At 37.3% G+C, this 22,027-nt stretch overlaps 1 protein-coding gene across 1 annotated transcript in view; it reads right to left on the reverse strand.

Annotated features, from left to right (window-relative positions):
• tbc1d5 (TBC1 domain family, member 5) overlaps positions 1-22,027 on the reverse strand; it is an 89,423-nt gene that overhangs the window by 64,337 nt on the left and 3,059 nt on the right. The window contains exons 2-3 of the mRNA XM_067426335.1: positions 17,619-17,655; positions 17,429-17,528 (exon numbers count right to left, since the gene is read on the reverse strand). Of these exons, the coding sequence (XP_067282436.1) occupies positions 17,429-17,525 (97 nt within the window). The 5' untranslated portion in view covers positions 17,526-17,528; positions 17,619-17,655. The remainder of the gene's footprint in view (positions 1-17,428; positions 17,529-17,618; positions 17,656-22,027) is intronic.

Below are 22,027 nucleotides of genomic sequence, written 5' to 3' on the forward strand. Positions count from 1 at the left end.
TTTTTTAACCTTTAAAACTGTAAAACCTCTACCGATGGCCCGATCTCCGTAAAAGTTTGCACGCTTCTTTGGGATAATATGGCGCACGTCCTCAGCCGATTTGGTGAAGTTTTGCGCAGAGCAGACCCTTTTTCGGTCATTTAAAGGTCGTTTTGCACAGAATAATATGGAGCATTTTCCCCCTTTATAAGAGTTGAAGCACCACTAAAGTCTGCCAGCTTCTTTAGCATCACGTGACGCATGCGCACGCTTGATTTGGTGACGCTGTATGCAAATCAGGCAGGAAGAGGGCCGCTTTCAGCCATTGAATGGGATTTTCCATAGAAATGCATCATTTTGACAGCTTTTTAGTTGTTATAGCGCCACCGAGTGGCGGTCCGCCGTGTCCTTTTTCACGCAGCCACAGAGTGAGCTCTTACATAGGCGTGCTGAGTTTGGTGACAATATCTCGTTCCCTTGACGAGTAATAGCCAATTGAGTAAAAGGGGCCCCTCCCACCTCAAACGTTTTGGCGGCCCTTAGGGACCGTGAACCCAAATTTGCACTTTTTTTTAATAATTATTGACATTCAGACTCCAGAGAATCTGGCTGCGCTGGTTTGGTTCCGGTCGGGCCAAAAACCTAGGACTAGTTCGCAAAAGTAGGTTTTTGGAAAATGCCAAAATTCCCGAAATTTTTCCCAGGGTGACGAGGCAATCCGAGGCATGCGTTTTGTCCGTCCCGAGCCAAGGATTCCAACGATATAAGACACTTGAGCCCACGCCTAACGGTTAAGGAGTTATGAGCCGTTTCGTACTTTTGCTCGCTGTAGCGCCCCCGTCAGGCCGATCGGGGCGTGCCTCGGTGGCGTAGGTAGTCGGTGTGAGTACCACCAGCCCTGAAAGTTTCAAGTCTCTGCGACTTACGGTTTGGTCTGCCCGATCAGTTTTAGATGGAGAATGATGCATCATGGGAAAATTAACAATAACAATAGGGTTTCAGCCCTTCAGGCTTGAACCCCTAATTAAAGCTGCGAGCAGCATTTAGCGGGGTTCAAGCCATTTAAGGTTTTTAAGCATTTGACACCTTTTGCATGAAAGGCTTTTAAGCACTGAATGAATTTGAGAGATATCAGGTGAAATGAAGTGATAAACTGACAAAATGTGATTTTAAATATTATAGTAGTGACTTTATAAAGTCTAAATATGAATTGATCAGGAGAGTGCAGAGAATCATACTGCTGTGGTTTGGTTCCGATCAGGCAAAAAACCTAGGACTAGTTTGCAAAACGAGGTTTTTAACATAATTGTGAATATTTAAATAAAGATTTGATTGACAGGATTGGTTATAGAGGCAAAGTTGTTCAGTATGAGAAGATCTATCATAATATATGCATATTATGTGGCTGTTTTAACGCCACCTGATTACAGATTCACCATAGGGAATACATGGTTTTCAAAGCTTTTTAAAACTTATAGCGCCCCCTATACTCCGATCTCCATAAAACTTTGCATGTGTCTTCAACATATTATGCCACATATACCCAACAATTTTCGTGAAGTTTTGAGTTTCCCCTTAGGATTTATAGGCTTTTGAGTGTATTTTGCCACGCCTCTTTTCTAAATGGCCCTGTTATAGCCATCCAAATGCAAAAAATCAACTTTTTTTTTGATAATTATTGATCTAGAGAGTCCAAAGAATTGTCCTAGACTGGTTTGGTTCTGATTGGGCAAAAAACCAGGGACAAGTTCGCGAAAGTAGGTTTTTAACATAATTGCAAATATTTATTTAACGATTTGATTGACAGCAATAGTTCTAGAGGCAAAGTTGTTCAACATGAGGAGGTCTATCATATGATATGCATATTTTGCCGATGTGTGCAACACCACGTGATTGCAGAGCCATAAAACTCGTTAGCGCCAACTAGTGGCCGATTTCTTTCAAAATTCTTACAGACCTCTAGGACCATGAGTTAAACATGCCCACTGAGTTTCGTTCCGATCGACCTCCGTTAACCCTGTCTAATAGGTGCTCAAATTTCATTGGCCGATGGCGGCCATGTTTTTTGAGATACGCCAATGTTCTCATAGACTGACATGGGGCCTTGGGCCAAGACACTGCATACCAATTTTCCAGTCAATCGGACTAGCGGTCGCGTGGTTATAGCCCTGTTTGTGTTTTTTCCATGTTATAGCGCCACCAAGCGGCCAATCGTCGCGGTTTTTTTATCGTGACCAAAGACTGAGACCCTAAACATGTGTACCAAGTTTGGTGAAGATATCTCATTTCTTGCTAGAGTTATAGCCTCTTTAGTAAAATAGGCTCCGCCTTAAATGTACATTTCCACGCCCCTTTTCGTTCATGAGTCAAAATTTCAACTTTTTTTTGATAATTATTGATATTCAGACTAGAGAGAACATTTTGGCACTGGTTTGGTTCTGATATGTCAAAAAACCAGGGACTAGTTCGCAAAAGTAGGTTTTTGACAAAATTCAAAATGGCGGAAAAATTTGCATACCGGAAATGAAATCGGAGATATACGTTTTGTTCGCCAAGGTCTCAGCTTTCCAATGATATAAGACACTTGACCCTTAGGACAAACGATTTAAGAGTTATGAGCCATTTCGCGTTTTTGGTTGCTGTAGCGCCACCTATTGGCCAATCTGGCTCATAATTTGATAACCTCTCCTCGATTTTTGGACTACCTATTGGCCAAGTTTCAAGTCTCTAGCCCTTACGGTTTGGTCTGCACGATGAGTTTTACGGCAGAATAATAATAATAATTAAAGCTGCGAGCAGCATTTAGCGGGGTTCAAGCCATTTAAGGTCTTTAAGCATTTGACACCTTTTGCATGAAAGGCTTTTAAGCACTGAATGAATTTGAGAGATATCAAGTGAAATGAAGTGATAAACTGACAAAATGTGATTTTAAATATTATAATAGTGACTTTATATAGTCTAAATATGAATTGATCAGGAGAGTGCAGAGAATCATACTGCTGTGGTTTGGTTCCGATCAGGCAAAAAACCTAGGACTAGTTTGCAAAACGAGGTTTTTAACATAATTGTGAATATTTAAATAAAGATTTGATTGACAGTATTGGTTATAGAGGCAAAGTTGTTCAGTATGAGAAGATCTATCATAATATATGCATATTATGTGGCTGTTTTAACCCCACCTGATTACAGAGATGGAAAATACAATTTACAGGCAATTCACCATAGGGAATACATGGTTTTCAAAGCTTTTTAACACTTATAGCGCCCCCTATACTCCGATCTCCATAAAACTTTGCATGTGTCTTCAACATGTTATGCCACATATACCCAACAATTTTCGTGAAGTTTTGAGTTTCCCCTTAGGATTTATAGGCTTTTGAGTGTATTTTGCCACGCCTCTTTTCTAAATGGCCCTGTTATAGCCATCCAAATGCAAGAAATCAACTTTTTTTTAATAATTATTGATCTAGAGAGTCCAGAGAATTGTCCTAGACTGGTTTGGTTCTGATTGGGCAAAAAACCAGGGACTAGTTCGCAAAAGTAGGTTTTTAACATTATTGCAAATATTTATTTAACGATTTGATTGACAGAAATAGTTCTAGAGGCAAAGTTGTTCAACATGAGGAGATCTATCATATGATATGCATATTTTGCCGATGTGTGCAACACCACGTGATTGCAGAGCCATAAAACTCGTTAGCGCCAACTAGTGGCCGATTTCTTTCAAAATTCTTACAGACCTCTAGGACCATGAGTCAAACATGCCTACTGAGTTTCGTTCCAATCGACCTCCGTTAACCCTGTCTAATAAGTGCTCAAATTTCATTGGCCGATGGCGGCCATGTTTTTTGAGATACGCCAATGTTCTCATAGACAGACATGGGGCCTTGGGCCAAGACACTGCTTACCAATTTTCAAGTCAATCGGACTAGCGGTCGCGTGGTTATAGCCCTTTTTGTGTTTTTTCCATGTTATAGCGCCACCAAGTGGCCAATCGTCGCGATTTTTTTATCGTGACCAAAGACTGAGTCCATACACATGTGTACCAAGTTTGGTGAAGATATCTAATTTCTTGCTGGAGTTATAGCCTCTTTAGTAAAATAGGCTCCGCCTTAAATGTACATTTCCACGCCCCTTTTCGTTCATGAGTCAAAATTTCAACTTTTTTTTGATAATTATTGATATTCAGACTAGACAGAACATTTTGGCACTGGTTTGGTTCCGATATGTCAAAAAACCAGGGACTAGTTTGCAAAAGTAGGTTTTTGACAAAATTCAAAATGGCGGAAAAATTTTCATGACGGAAATGAAATCGGAGATATACGTTTTGTTCGCCAAGGTCTCAGCTTTCCAATGATATAAGACACTTGAGTGTGGACCAAACGGTTTAGGAGTTATGAGCCCTTTTGCGCAATTGATTGCTATAGCGCCACCTATAGGCCAATCTGGCTCATAATTTGATAACCTCTCCTCGATTTTTGGACTACCTATTGGCCAAGTTTCAAGTCTCTAGCCCTTACGGTTTGGTCTGCACGATGAGTTTTACGGCAGAATAATAATAATAATAATAATAATTAAAGCTGCGAGCAGCATTTAGCGGGGTTCAAGCCATTTAAGGTTTTTAAGCATTTGACACCTTTTGCATGAAAGGCTTTTAAGCACTGAATGAATTTGAGAGATATCAGGTGAAATGAAGTGATAAACTGACAAAATGTGATTTTAAATATTATAATAATGACTTTATAAAGTCTAAATATGAATTGATCAGGAGAGTGCAGAGAATCATACTGCTGTGGTTTGGTTCCGATCAGGCAAAAAACCTAGGACTAGTTTGCAAAACAAGGTTTTTAACATAATTGTGAATATTTAAATAAAGATTTGATTGACAGTATTGGTTATAGAGGCAAAGTTGTTCAGTATGAGAAGATCTATCATAATATATGCATATTATGTGGCTGTTTTAACCCCACCTGATTACAGAGATTCACCATAGGGAATACATGGTTTTCAAAGTTTTTGAACACTTATAGCGCCCCCTATACTCCGATCTCCATAAAACTTTGCATGTGTCTTCAACATGTTATGCCACATATACCCAACAATTTTCGTGAAGTTTTGAGTTTCCCCTTAGGATTTATAGGCTTTTGAGTGTATTTTGCCACGCCTCTTTTCTAAATGGCCCTGTTATAGCCATCCAAATGCAAAAAATCAACTTTTTTTTGATAATTATTGATCTAGAGAGTCCAGAGAATTGTCCTAGACTGGTTTGGTTTGGATTGGGCAAAAAACCAGGGACTAGTTCGCAAAAGTAGGTTTTTAACATAATTGCAAATATTTGTTTAATGATTTGATTGACAGCAATGGTTCTAGAGGCAAAGTTGTTCACCATGAGGAGATCTATGATATGATATGCATATTTTGCCGATGTGTGCAACGCCACGTGATTGCAGAGCCATAAAACTCGTTAGCGCCAGCTAGTGGCCGATTTCTTTCAAAATTCTTACAGACCTCTAGGACCATGAGTTAAACATGCCCACTGAGTTTTGTTCCGATCGACCTCTGTTAACCATGTCTAATAGGTGCTCAAATTTCATTGGCCGATGGCGGCCATGTTTTTTGAGATACGCCAATATTCTCATAGACATACATGGTACCTTGGGCCAAGACATTGCATACCAATTTTCCAGTCAATCGGACTAGCGGTCGCGTGGTTATAGCCCTTTTTGTGTTTTTTCCATGTTATAGCGCCACCAAGTGGCCAATCGTCGCGATTTTTTTATCGTGACCAAAGACTGAGCCCATACACATTTGTACCAAGTTTGGTGAAGATATCTCATTTCTTGCTGGAGTTATAGCCTCTTTAGTAAAATAGGCTCCGCCTTAAATGTACATTTCCACGCCCCTTTTCGTTCATGAGTCAAAATTTCAACTTTTTTTTGATAATTATTGATATTCAGACTAGAGAGAACATTTTGGCACTGGTTTGGTTCTGATATGTCAAAAAACCAGGGACTAGTTCGCAAAAGTAGGTTTTTGACAAAATTCAAAATGGCGGAAAAATTTGCATACCGGAAATGAAATCGGAGATATACGTTTTGTTCGTCATGGTCTCAGCTTTCCAATGATATAAGACACTTGACCCTTAGGACCAATGGTTTAGGAGTTATGAGCCATTTTGCGCTTTTGGTTGCTGTAGCGCCACCTATTGGCCAATCTGGCTCATAATTTGATAACCTCTCCTCGATTTTTGGACTACCTATTGACAAAGTTTGAAGTCTCTAGCCCTTACGGTTTGGTCTGCACGATGAGTTTTACGGCAGAATAATAATAATAATTAAAGCTGCGAGCAGCATTTAGCGGGGTTCAAGCCATTTAAGGTCTTTAAGCATTTAACGCCTTTTGCATGAAAGGTTTTTAAGCACTGAATGAATTTGAGAGATATCAGGTGAAATGAAGTGAAAAACTGACAAAATGTGATTTTAAATATTATAAATATACTTTATAAAGTCTAAATATGAATTATAGAACAATATTAATCAATAGTATGACAAAATTACTATTTTACTTTGCTAACATGATAAACATGTTGCTAGGTGGTTGCTAGGTTGTTCTTGATGGTTGTTATGGTGTTGCTAGGCAGTTGTTAGCTGTCACAGATGGTCACTATAATGTTTATAGAGTTCTTACTATGTTCTTTGCCTGATTAACACTTAGCTAATCACTGCTAGCATGTGTAGCATGTTGGAAGTGCTGTTTGCTAGCATGACAAACAGACAGACAGACACACACACACACACACACACACACACACACACACACACACACACACACACCTATTTTTGTGAAGTTTTGAGTTTTCGTTCAGTATTAATAGGCTTTTGAGCATGTTTTACCACACCTATTCTCCAAATGACCCTGTTATAGCTACCCAAAGTGTAAAGTTCAACATGTTTTTGATAACTATTGATCAGGAGAGTCCAGAAAATCATACTGCTGTGGTTTGGTTCCGATCAGGCAAAAAAACCAAGGACTAGTTTGCAAAACGAGGTTTTTTACATAATTGTGAATATTTAAATAAAGATTTGATTGACAGTATTGGTTATAGAGGCAAAGTTGTTCAGTATGAGAAGATCTATCATAATATATGCATATTACGTGGCTGTTTTAACCCCACCTGATTACAGAGATGGAAAATACCATTTACAGCCAATACAGGCAATTCACCATAGGGAATACATGGTTTTCCAAGCTTTTTAACACTTATAGCGCCCCCTATACTCCGATCTCCATAAAACTTTGCATGTGTCTTCAACATGTTATGCCACATATACCAAATAATTTTCGTGAAGTTTTGAGTTTCCCCTTAGGATTTATAGGCTTTTGAGTGTATTTTGCCACGCCTCTTTTCTAAATGGCCCTGTTATAGCCATCTAAATGCAAAAGTTAAACTTTTTTTCAATAATTATTGACCTAAAGAGTCTATAGAATTGTCCTAGATTGGTTTGGTTCCAATTGGGTAAAAAACCAGGGACTAGTTCGCAAAAGTAGGTTTTTAACATAATTACGAAAATTTAATTAATGATTTGATTGACAGCAATGGTTCCAGAGGCAAAGTTGTTCATCATGAGGAGATCTATGATATGATATTCATATTTCATGGATATGTGCAACACCACGTGATTTCAGAGCCATAAAACTTGTTAGCGCCAACTAGTGGCCGATTTCTTTCAAAATTCTTACAAACCTCTAAGACCATGAGTCAAACATGCCCACTGAGTTTCGTTCCGATCAGCCTCCATTAACCTTGTCTAATAGGTGCTCAAAATTCATTGGTCTATGGCGGCCATGTTTTTTGAGATACACCAATGTCCTCATACACATACATGGTACCTTGGGCCAAGACACTGCTTACCAATTTTCAGGTCAATTGGACTAGAGGTTGCGTGGTTATAGCTATTTTCAGGTTTTTTCCACATTATAGCGCCACCAAGTGGTCAATCTTCACATTTTTTATATGCTGACCTCAGAATGAGCCCATACATATGTGTTCCAAGTTTGGTGAAGATATCTCATTTCCTTCTTGAGTTATAGCCTCTTTAGTAAAAAAGGCTCCGCCTTAAATGTACATTTCCACGCCCCTTTTCGTCCATGAGACAAAATTTCAACTTTTTTTTGATAATTATTGATATTCAGACTAGACAGAACATTTTGGCACTAGTTTGGTTCCGATATGTCAAAAAACCAGGGACTAGTTCGCAAAAGTAGGTTTTTGACAAAATTCAAAATGGCGGAAAAATTTGCATACCGGAAATGAAATCGGAGATATACGTTTTGTTCGACAAGGTCTCAGTTTTCCAATGATATAAGACACTTGAGTGTGGACCAAACGGTTTAGGAGTTATGAGCCCTTTTGCGGTTTTGGTTGCTGTAGCGCCACCTATTGGCCAATCTGGCTCATAATTTGATAACCTCTCCTCGATTTTTGGACTACCTATTGACAAAGTTTGAAGTCTCTAGCTCTTACGGTTTGGTCTGCACGATGAGTTTTACGGCAGAATAATAATAATAATTAAAGCTGCGAGCAGCATTTAGCGGGGTTCAAGCCATTTAAGGTCTTTAAGCATTTGACGCCTTTTGCATGAAAGGTTTTTAAGCACTGAATGAATTTGAGAGATATCAGGTGAAATGAAGTGATAAACTGACAAAATGTGATTTTAAATATTATAATAGTGACTTTATAAAGTCTAAATATGAATTGATCAGGAGAGTGCAGAGAATCATACTGCTGTGGTTTGGTTCCGATCAGGCAAAAAACCTAGGACTAGTTTAGAGGCAAAGTTGTTCAGTATGAGAAGATCTATCATAATATATGCATATTATGTGGCTGTTTTAACCCCACCTGATTACAGAGATGGAAAATACCATTTACAGGCAATTCACCATAGGGAATACATGGTTTTCAAAGCTTTTTAACACTTATAGCGCCCCCTATACTCCGATCTCCATAAAACATTGCGTGTGTCTTCAACATGTTATGCCACATATACCCAACAATTTTCGTGAAGTTTTGAGTTTCCTCTTAGGATTTATAGGCTTTTGAGTGTATTTTGCCACGCCTCTTTTCTAAATGGCTCTGTTATAGCCATCCAAATGCAAGAAATCAACTTTTTTTTGATAATTATTGATCTAGAGAGTCCAGAGAATTGTCCTAGACTGGTTTGGTTCTGATTGCGCAAAAAACCAGGGACTAGTTCGCAAAAGTAGGTTTTTTAACATTATTGTAAATATTTATTTAACAATTTGATTGACCGAAATGGTTCTAGAGGCAAAGTTGTTCAACATGAGGAGATCTATCATATGATATGCATATTTTGCCGATGTGTGCAACACCACGTGATTGCAGAGCCATAAAACTCGTTAGCGCCAACTAGTGGCCGATTTCTTTCAAAATTCTTACAGACCTCTAGGACCATGAGTCAAACATGCCTACTGAGTTTCGTTCCGGTCGACCTCCGTTAACCCTGTCTAATAGGTGTTCAAATTTCATTGGCCGATGGCGGCCATGTTTTTTTAGATACGCCAATGTTCTCATAGACAGACATGGTACCTTGGGCCAAGACACTGCTTACCAATTTTCAAGTCAATCAGACTAGCGGTCGCGTGGTTATAGCCCTTTTTGTGTTTTTTCCATGTTATAGCGCCACCAAGTGGCCAATCGTCGCGATTTTTTTAACGTGACCAAAAACTGAGCCCATAAACATGTGTACCAAGTTTGGTGAAGATATCTCATTTCTTGCTGGAGTTATAGCCTCTTTAGTAAAATAGGCTCCGCCTTAAATGTACATTTCCACGCCCCTTTTCGTTCATGAGTCAAAATTTCAACTTTTTTTTGATAATTATTGATACTCAGTCTAGAGAGAACATTTTGGCACTGGTTTGGTTCCGATATGTCAAAAAACCAGGGACTAGTTCGCAAAAGTAGGTTTTTGACAAAATTCAAAATGGCGGAAAAATTTGCATACCGGAAATGAAATCGGAGATATACGTTTTGTTCGTCATGGTCTCAGCTTTCCAATGATATAAGACACTTGACCCTTAGAAGCAACGGTTTAGGAGTTATGAGCCATTTCGCGTTTTTGGTTGCTGTAGCGCCACCTATTGGCCAATCTGGCTCATAATTTGATAACCTCTCCTCGATTTTTGGACTACCTATTGACAAAGTTTGAAGTCTCTAGCATTTACGGTTTGGTCTGCACGATGAGTTTTACGGCAGAATAATAATAATAATAAAAATCAGTACAATTACAATAGGGTTTCAGCATTTCATGCTTGAACCCCTAAAAATCAGTACAATTACAATAGGGTTTCAGCACTTCGTGCTTGAACCCCTAATAATAATAATAATTAAAGCTGCGAGCAGCATTTAGCGGGGTTCAAGCCATTTAAGGTCTTTAAGCATTTGACAACTTTTGCATGAAAGGCTTTTAAGCACTGAATGAATTTGAGAGATATCAGGTGAAATGAAGTGATAAACTGACAAAATGTGATTTTAAATTTTATAATAGTGACTTTATAAAGTCTAAATATGAATTGATCAGGAGAGTGCAGAGAATCATACTGCTGTGGTTTGGTTCCGATCAGGCAAAAAACCTAGGACTAGTTTGCAAAACGAGGTTTTTAACATAATTGTGAATATTTAAATAAATATTTGATTGACAGTATTGGTTATAGAGGCAAAGTTGTTCAGTATGAGAAGATCTATCATAATATATGCATATTATGTGGCTGTTTTAACCCCACCTGATTACAGAGATTCACCATAGGGAATACATGGTTTTCAAAGCTTTTTAACACTTATAGCGCCCCCTATACTCCGATCTCCATAAAACTTTACACGTGTCTTCAACATGTTATGCCACATATACACAACAATTTTCGTGAAGTTTTGAGTTTCCCCTTAGGATTTATAGGCTGTTGAGTGTATTTTGCCACGCCTCTTTTCTAAATGGCCCTGTTATAGCCATCCAAATGCAAAAAATCTACTTTTTTTTGATAATTATTGATCTAGAGAGTCCAGAGAATTGTCCTAGACTGGTTTGGTTCTGATTGGGCAAAAAACCAGGGACTAGTTCGCGAAAGTAGGTTTTTAACATAATTGCAAATATTTATTTAACGATTTGATTGACAGCAATGGTTCTAGAGGCAAAGTTGTTCATCATGAGGAGATCTATCATATGATGTGCATATTTTGCCAATGTGTGCAACACCACGTGATTGCAGAGCCATAAAACTCGTTAGCGCCAACTAGTGGCCAATTTCTTTCAAAATTCTTACAGTCCTCTAGGACCATGAGTCAAACAGGCCCACTGAGTTTCGTTTTGATCTACCTCCGTTAACCCTGTCTAATAGGTGCTCAAATTTCATTGGTCGATGGCGGCCATGTCTTTTGAGATACGCCAATGTTCTCATAGACGGACATGGGACCTTGGGCCAAGACACTGCACACCAATTTTCCAGTCAATCGGACTAGCGGTCGCGTGGTTATAGCCTTTTTTGTGTTTTTTCCATGTTATAGCGCCACCAAGTGGCCAATCGTCGCGATTTTTTTATCGTGACCAAAGACTGAGCCCATAAACATGTGTACCAAGTTTGATGAAGATATCTCATTTCTTGCTGGAGTTATAGCCTCTTTATTAAAATAGGCTCCGCCTTAAATGTACATTTCCACGCCCCTTTACGTTCATGAGTCAAAATTTCAACTTTTTTTTGATAATTATTGATATTCAGACTAGAGAGAACATTTTGGCACTGGTTTGGTTCTGATATGTCAAAAAAACAGGGACTAGTTCGCAAAAGTAGGTTTTTGACAAAATTCAAAATGGCGGAAAAATTTGCATACCGGAAATGAAATCGGAGATATACGTTTTGTTCGTCATGGTCTCAGCTTTCCAATGATATAAGACACTTGACCCTTAGGATGAACGATTTAAGAGTTATGAGCCATTTTGCGTTTTTGGTTGCTGTAGCGCCACCTATTGGCCAATCTGGCTCATAATTTGATAACCTCTCCTCGATTTTTGGACTACCTATTGACAAAGTTTGAAGTCTCTAGCATTTACGGTTTGGTCTGCACGATGAGTTTTACGGCAGAATAATAATAATAATAATAATAATAATTAAAGCTGCAAGCAGCATTTAGCGGGGTTCAAGCCTTTAAGGCCTTTAAAGTACATAGGCATTAAAGACATTAAGTTTTATTTAGCAAGATTTTGAACACTAAAATAATAGATGGAAAAGTCCATTTACAGTCAATATAGGCAATTTAACATAGGAAATGCATGGTTCTTATAGCGTTTTAACAGTTATAGCGCCACCTATAGTCCAATCTCTTTAAAACTTTGCATGCTTCATCAGCATGTTATGCCACATATGCCCAACAATTTTCGTGAATTTTTGAGCTTCCCTTTTGAGTTAGCGCCAACTAGTGGCCGATTTCTTTCAAAATTCTTACAGACCTCTAGGACCATGAGTCAAACATGCCCACCGAGTTTCGTTCCGATCGACCTCTGTTAACCCCATCTAATAGGTGCTCAAACTTCATTGGCCGATGGCGGCCATGTTTTTTTAGAAACACCAATGTCCTCATAGACATACATGGGGCCTTGGACCAAGACACTGCCTACCAATTTTCAAGTCAATCGGACTAGTGGTCACGTGGTTATAGCCCTTTTCATGTTTTTTTAACATTATAGCGCCACCAAGTGGTCAATCGTCCCGATTTTTTTATCGAGACCAAAGAATGAGCCCATACACATGTCTACCAAGTTTGGTGAAGATATCTCATTTCCTTCTTGAGTTATAGCCTTTTTAGTAAAATAGGCTCCGCCCACAACATTCTTTTTCCACCCCTTAGCAACCGTGAATCGAAATTTCAACTTTTTCTCAATGAATATTGATATTCAGACTACAGAGAACATTTTGCCACTGGTTTGGTTTCGATCGGTCAAAAATCCAGGGACTAGTTCGCAAAAGTAGTTTTTCGACAAAATTCAAAATGGCGGAAAAATTTTCATGACGGAAATGAAATCGGAGATATACGTTTTGTTCGCCAAGGACTCAGCTTTCCAATGATATAAGACACTTGATTGTGGACCAAAGGGTTTAGGAGTTATGACCCTTTTTGCGCATTTGGTTGCTGTAGCGCCACCTATTGGCCAATCGGGGTCATACTTTCTGAGGTTCTCCCCAAATTGAGGACTACCATCTGACAAAGTTTCAAAGTTCCACGCTTTACGGTTTGGGCTGCACGATGCGTTTTAGCGGAGAATAATAATAATAATAATAATAATTAAAGCTGCGAGCAGCATTTAGCGGGGTTCAAGCCATTTAAGGTCTTTAAGCATTTGACATCTTTTGCATGAAAGGATTTTAAGCACTGAATGAATTTTAGAGATATCAGGTGAAATGAAGTGATAAACTGACAAAATGTGATTTTAAATTTTATAATAGTGACTTTATAAAGTCTAAATATGAATTGATCAGGAGAGTGCAGAGAATCATACTGCTGTGGTTTGGTTCCGATCAGGCAAAAAACCTAGGACTAGTTTGCAAAACGAGGTTTTTAACATAATTGTGAATATTTAAATAAAGATTTGATTGACAGTATTGGTTATAGAGGCAAAGTTGTTCAGTATGAGAAGATCTATCATAATATATGCATATTATGTGGCTGTTTTAACCCCACCTGATTACAGAGATTCACCATAGGGAATACATGGTTTTCAAAGCTTTTTAACACTTATAGCGCCCCCTATACTCCGATCTCCATAAAACTTTGCACGTGTCTTCAACATGTTATGCCACATATACCCAACAATTTTCGTGAAGTTTTGAGTTTCCCCTTAGGATTTATAGGCTTTTGAGTGTATTTTGCCACGCCTCTTTTCTAAATGGCCCTGTTATAGCCATCCAAATGCAAAAAATCTACTTTTTTTTGATAATTATTGATCTAGAGACTCCAGAGAATTGTCCTAGACTAGTTTGGTTCTGATTGGGCAAAAAACCAGGGACTAGTTCGCGAAAGTAGGTTTTTAACATAATTGCAAATATTTATTTAACGATTTGATTGACAGCAATGGTTCTAGAGGCAAAGTTGTTCAACATGAGGAGATCTATCATATGATGTGCATATTTTGCCAATGTGTGCAACACCACGTGATTGCAGAGCCATAAAACTCGTTAGCGCCAACTAGTGGCCAATTTCTTTCAAAATTCTTACAGAACTCTAGGACCATGAGTCAAACAGGCCCACTGAGTTTCGTTTCGATCTACCTCCGTTAACCCTGTCTAATAGGTGCTCAAATTTCATTGGCCGATGGCGGCCATGTTTTTTGAGATACGCCAATGTTCTCATAGACAGACATGGGACCTTGGGCCAAGACACTGCATACCAATTTTCCAGTCAATCGGACTAGCGGTCGCGTGGTTATAGCCTTTTTTGTGTTTTTTCCATGTTATAGCGCCACCAAGTGGCCAATCGTCGCGATTTTTTTATCGTGACCAAAGACTGAGCCCATTAACATGTGTACCAAGTTTGATGAAGATATCTCATTTCTTGCTGGAGTTATAGCCTCTTTATTAAAATAGGCTCCGCCTTAAATGTACATTTCCCCGCCCCTTTACGTTCATGAGTCAAAATTTCAACTTTTTTTTGATAATTATTGATATTCAGACTACAGAGAACATTTTGGCACTGGTTTGGTTCTGATATGTCAAAAAACCAGGGACTAGTTCGCAAAAGTAGGTTTTTGACAAAATTCAAAATGGCGGAAAAATTTGCATACCGGAAATGAAATCGGAGATATACGTTTTGTTCGCCAAGGTCTCAGCTTTCCAATGATATAAGACACTTGACCCTTAGGATGAACGGTTTAGGAGTTATGAGCCATTTCGCGTTTTTGGTTGCTGTAGCGCCACCTATTGGCCAATCTGGCTCATAATTTGATAACCTCTCCTCGATTTTTGGACTACCTATTGACAAAGTTTGAAGTCTCTAGCATTTACGGTTTGGTCTGCACAATGAGTTTTACGGCAGAATAATAATAATAATAATAATAATTAAAGCTGCGAGCAGCATTTAGCGGGGTTCAAGCCATTTAAGGTCTTTAAGCATTTGACGCCTTTTGCATGAAAGGTTTTTAAGCACTGAATGAATTTGAGAGATATCAGGTGAAATGAAGTGATAAACTGACAAAATGTGATTTTAAATATTATAATAGTGACTTTATAAAGTCTAAATATGAATTGATCAGGAGAGTGCAGAGAATCATACTGCTGTGGTTTGGTTCCGATCAGGCAAAAAACCTAGGACTAGTTTAGAGGCAAAGTTGTTCAGTATGAGAAGATCTATCATAATATATGCATATTATGTGGCTGTTTTAACCCCACCTGATTACAGAGATGGAAAATACCATTTACAGGCAATTCACCATAGGGAATACATGGTTTTCAAAGCTTTTTAACACTTATAGCGCCCCCTATACTCCGATCTCCATAAAACATTGCGTGTGTCTTCAACATGTTATGCCACATATACCCAACAATTTTCGTGAAGTTTTGAGTTTCCTCTTAGGATTTATAGGCTTTTGAGTGTATTTTGCCACGCCTCTTTTCTAAATGGCTCTGTTATAGCCATCCAAATGCAAGAAATCAACTTTTTTTTGATAATTATTGATCTAGAGAGTCCAGAGAATTGTCCTAGACTGGTTTGGTTCTGATTGCGCAAAAAACCAGGGACTAGTTCGCAAAAGTAGGTTTTTTAACATTATTGTAAATATTTATTTAACAATTTGATTGACCGAAATGGTTCTAGAGGCAAAGTTGTTCAACATGAGGAGATCTATCATATGATATGCATATTTTGCCGATGTGTGCAACACCACGTGATTGCAGAGCCATAAAACTCGTTAGCGCCAACTAGTGGCCGATTTCTTTCAAAATTCTTACAGACCTCTAGGACCATGAGTCAAACATGCCTACTGAGTTTCGTTCCGGTCGACCTCCGTTAACCCTGTCTAATAGGTGTTCAAATTTCATTGGCCGATGGCGGCCATGTTTTTTTAGATACGCCAATGTTCTCATAGACAGACATGGTACCTTGGGCCAAGACACTGCTTACCAATTTTCAAGTCAATCAGACTAGCGGTCGCGTGGTTATAGCCCTTTTTGTGTTTTTTCCATGTTATAGCGCCACCAAGTGGCCAATCGTCGCGATTTTTTTAACGTGACCAAAAACTGAGCCCATAAACATGTGTACCAAGTTTGGTGAAGATATCTCATTTCTTGCTGGAGTTATAGCCTCTTTAGTAAAATAGGCTCCGCCTTAAATGTACATTTCCACGCCCCTTTTCGTTCATGAGTCAAAATTTCAACTTTTTTTTGATAATTATTGATACTCAGTCTAGAGAGAACATTTTGGCACTGGTTTGGTTCCGATATGTCAAAAAACCAGGGACTAGTTCGCAAAAGTAGGTTTTTGACAAAATTCAAAATGGCGGAAAAATTTGCATACCGGAAATGAAATCGGAGATATACGTTTTGTTCGTCATGGTCTCAGCTTTCCAATGATATAAGACACTTGACCCTTAGAAGCAACGGTTTAGGAGTTATGAGCCATTTCGCGTTTTTGGTTGCTGTAGCGCCACCTATTGGCCAATCTGGCTCATAATTTGATAACCTCTCCTCGATTTTTGGACTACCTATTGACAAAGTTTGAAGTCTCTAGCATTTACGGTTTGGTCTGCACGATGAGTTTTACGGCAGAATAATAATAATAATAAAAATCAGTACAATTACAATAGGGTTTCAGCATTTCATGCTTGAACCCCTAATAATAAAAATCAGCACAAATACAATAGGTGTTCAGCACTTCGTGCTTGAACCCCTAATAATAAAAATCAGCACAAATACAATAGGTGTTCAGCACTTCGTGCTTGAACCCCTAATAATAATAAAAATCAGCACAAATACAATAGGTGTTCAGCACTTCGTGCTTGAACCCCTAATAATAATAATAATAATAATAATAATAAAAATCAGCACAAATACAATAGGTGTTCAGCACTTCGTGCTTGAACCCCTAATAAAAATCAGTACAATTACAATAGGGTTTCAGCACTTCGTGCTTGAACCCCTAAAAATCAGCACAAATACAATAGGTGTTCAGCACTTCGTGCTTGAACCCCTAAAAATCAGCACAAATACAATAGGTGTTCAGCACTTCGTGCTTGAACCCCTAATAATAAAAATCGGTACAATTACAATAGGGTTTCAGCATTTCATGCTTGAACCCCTAATAAAAATCAGCACAAATACAATAGGTGTTCAGCACTTCGTGCTTGAACCCCTAAATATAGAGTCCTATTCTCGCACTGTTAGATCTGTAACTTACGGTCTCTGTTCCTGTTGTAATTCTGTAGAGGGTCGTATCCAGTCTCCTGCTCGTCCTGCTGCAGCGGGTGACGGGTTTCAAAATTTGGGTGCTGCATGTCCTGAAAAACCAAAGAGAAAGCTGAAGCCACAGTCGACATTACAGTACAAAACAAGAACTACATCTAGACAGGTATTGTGTGGATACTCACTTCTCATAGGCCTGACCACAGTCCAGTAACCATTAATCTGACAACAAACAACAGAGCAAAACAAATGAATAATAAGACAGAGCTTAAACTAACAATACCAATGCTTCCTTGCATATTAACCTATTGGATAGCATGAAGCAGTGCGATGGAAAAAACAAACAACTGACAAAATGTCTTTAACCAGGTTTAGGTTTAGGTTTAATCAACATGGCAGATATACCAATACCGTAGGTTTTATGATGTCTGGTTAGTTCACAGCAAACATATTTTGTTAGTTTGGATTAATCACATTGTTTAATTAAAGGTGAAGCTTAGCTGCTAATTGCGGCACAGAATATATATGCATTTCATAGCCACACTGTATATAAAAAATAAAAAAAAATTGTTGGTTTTTGTTGGTTTAACTTAAAGTAAGTAACCTGGTTGCCTTAAAATTTTGAGTTTATTGAAATAAAAATTTTGAGTTGATAAAATGAAGGAAATTTGTTTAATAAATAGAAATTCAAAATATTATTGTATCTGAACCACATCAAAAATTTGATAAATCATGAAAATAGCACTATTTGGCATGTTTCACTGCGTCATCAGAAATAAAACACAGACAATTACCCAATATGCTTACAAAATCTTTTAATAATATTTTAATAAAGGTTGTCGAATCTCAAAAAATTTTCATTGTATTAACTCAATTTTACTTTCAATGAACTCAAAATTAAGGCAACGAGGTAACTTTTTTCTAAATAATTTTTTACAGTGCAGCGTGTTTCTACATTCACAACAGCAACTTTAATGAAGAGCGCCAGCAACACTTCTTTACAATAACGTTTAACTGGATTGTGTATGTGTGAGTGTACCATTACCTCAGGATCATTATACCAGTAAAACTTGCATTCATTTACCGGAATAACCAGCCATGCTAACAGTTGACAGTTGTGCAGTGATTTAAAACATACAGTCTTGACTCAAACAAAGAAACAAAAACAGTGTTCATTTGATCTGTTGTATATGTGGTATCATTGTTCTGCAGTACTGAGGGTGCGTGAGCAAGCACTGGCGGTGCCAAGCGCTGTTTGGAAGTGATTCCCAGTCATTTATAAACCAAAAATATCCCAGCTCAAACAATTCAGAGCCAGACAGTGCTGATGTGACACAAGAAAGTGGAAAAACCGGCATGTCTGCATTTTTCCTATTTTTAAACCTAAATACATGCTGCTGTTTTTAATGAGGTTGTATTTGGTCTGACACAGAATCTCCAGCAAATGTCCTTCATCAATTATGCAGATAAACTAATAAACACTGATCTAAAATTTCAGTACAACAACAGCCAGTGCAACTCATTCATTATGTATAACTGGGGTTTATTAGCTGATATTTAAAGAAATTCTGGAGGTGGGATGGTACAACAAACATAAATCAATCAATAATAAGAAATAATTAATAATAACAACAACTGCATCATATGTAAGCTAAAAGCATCACTCTTCATTCACAGCCAGTTTTCTGACAAATACTAAATGTTAATTAGAAAATTATAAGTATTTCATTAGCAAAGATGACAGAACGTCCTGTACCAGCTGAGTAACTGCTTTAGAGATGAATGGGAATGTTAACGGATAGCTTTCTCCAGCTATTATAGACCTCGTTGGCCCAGCTCAATTAGATTTATGCATTAGCTCTTGTACAGTGGGAAAATCCTAGAATCCTCTGCAGTGAAGTACAGTGCAGGAAATTAGCATAAAGCCTCAGGGACAACTACAGGAATGATTAAGTCAAGACAGTCAGACACATGAATAATAATTGAAATATGCTAAACATTACAATAATAATGAACTGGACATGCCTCACACAAAGGAATTCAACTAGGGCATTCACCAAAAATATTATTAAGTAAAAACACATTTTAAAAAAAACATTTAAATAGCTCTCTATAATTAGCTAAATGATGTTTGGTTGGTGTAGCATGAAACTATTGCATTAATGTTTATTCTGTTTCTAACACTGCAACAACTGCATTTACTGTCACAGCTGCAGGCTAAAGGCAGCACTGATGCAATCACTCCTCAAATGAATCCTTGCATATTTCATTAGCTATACACATGTGCAGTAAGCACACACACACACATAAATATTTATCACTGCACCAAATTATTGTGGTGAGAAAATTTACTGCAGAAATGTCCTGTATGCTTATATACACATGTATAATCAATGAGAAAATATTGATTATAGCAGTATACATACAACTATACATTAGGGTGGCCATTTCTGTAACACTAAAAAAGTACACTTTTTTAAATAAAAACTGTATTATTGGTTGATATTTGGTATATATCTTCAGCATCCCATGGTCCTTTAGAAATCATTCTAATATGATTTTTTGCTGAAACAGGATTCTTTGATGAATAGAAAGCTCAAAAGAACAGCATATATTTTAAATAGAATCTTTTGTATTAGAATGATTTCTAGAGGATCATGTGACACAGAAGACTGGACTAATAATGCTGAAAATTCAGCTTTGCAACACATAAATAGATTACATTTTAAAAATATTCAAATAGAAAACATTTACATTTTAATAATATTTTACAATACTGTTTGTATTTTTAATCAAATAAATGCAGCATAAGAGACTTCTAAACACATTAAAAATCTTACAGATCAAAACCTTTTGATCGGCAGCGTAAAGATGTGCTGCACGCTAGAGCTGTCGCAGTGAAGGAATTTTCCTTTGCTATGATTTTTTAAAAACACTTTTATTTATTTATTCTTGCTATAAAGTGCCAAATCATGGTCAGCTGGCAGGAACATGAAGGAGTTCCAAAAGCAAAACAGGCTTTTTAAGTAATCCAACTATAGCAACAAACAAGGACATAATCAGTTACCAATGAAACTCAAACTTAACAGAGCGGGAAAACCAGAACTAAAGGAAACCCAACAGAACGTCAAAATAAGGGTACACATAACAGAACATAAACCTGAGAATAAGCTTGTTGGACTATTGTTATATGTATAACATTGGCATTTATTCAATGAATGCATTGACCAGTTTGTTTTTTAATACCATGCCATGGCAAAAATGTATGGTAAAACTATATCAGGTTCTTACAATTTATTTTTGCTTTATTGTTTTAACTTGGTTAAAATTTTCTTCAAAGGAACTAACTAATCATAATCAAGGAACAGATTGGAGCGATCCATTCAATAACATTATTACAAAAAATAGGAATGACATTAAAAGGACGTCAAATGAGTATCTGTGGCACCTATTGTGACATCTACACTTCAAAACCAGACTGTCTACCCTAAAACTAGACGGACATGGACTCACCCTAATGTACATACACACGCCTGCCCATATACAGTATTATGACATATCAAGATAACGAAAATGTACTGTATAGTTATTGCGGGCACTTCAAAATAATGATTTTTTAGAATACTTTTCCATCGACCAGTTAAATTGTACAACACTGCGGGTTACGTCAAAGAGGCATGCGCTCTGCAGATGTAAAAAAAAACAACAACATGGATGAGAAGCATGAAAGGAGGTGTGAAGGAGATGCGCTGAATCAAAATGCACATTCACTTTCTGACTGTAGATGGTACTTATGGAAATGCAGAAATTCTACTGTTTCTGAACAATATTTACAGCCACATTCAGATATTCGCTACGGTGTCCATCTCTGCACCAAATGCTTAATAAATACTTAAATACTTACTAGGCTATTTATTTTTAAACGTGTTTACACAAACATTTTTATATTTATTTAAAATGTTCAGATTTTTTATATATATATATATATATATATATATATAAATGTTCAGAGCTGTTTTTAATACAGGACAAGTTTGTAACATTTTTTTTTATTATTGTGCAAATATATTATTGCGATAACAGCATATACTAAAAGACTGACAAAATAATCATAATTGTTGTTTTTTGTAAATGTAAATGTGATTATTAATTACGATTATCACAATTTACATTGAATGATGTTTTGAATAGCTTATAACATTGTTTGAAGCAATATTTTTATTTGAAAATAAGCTGAAAACATACTTCCTGAAAACAATATTGCTTTTCTATATAGCATTAATCCTCCAATGTCAACTATACATTGGTTTGATTTCTTTATAAAAAAAGAAAAAAATACATGCATGGTATTATGTTATACTAAAACCCTTAAACTGTAAAACTGTAAAAGAAAACACTTAAGCATTCATCATAATGTAAGTGGACATTTTTTTTTTTTGTAATTGCCTTTGAACGATTATATAATTGTGACATCCGTAATTGTAATCACGATTAGGCCGCCCTAGCGTATACCAAATAAAACTTTCAGGATATGAGAACACAGATGTGTACAGTGTGTGTATTTTAGATAAAGAAATAAGGAACCAAAAAACTA

Source organism: Pseudorasbora parva, chromosome 19, assembly GCF_024679245.1.
Source record: "Pseudorasbora parva isolate DD20220531a chromosome 19, ASM2467924v1, whole genome shotgun sequence".
Classification (NCBI taxonomy): Eukaryota; Metazoa; Chordata; class Actinopteri; order Cypriniformes; family Gobionidae; genus Pseudorasbora; species Pseudorasbora parva.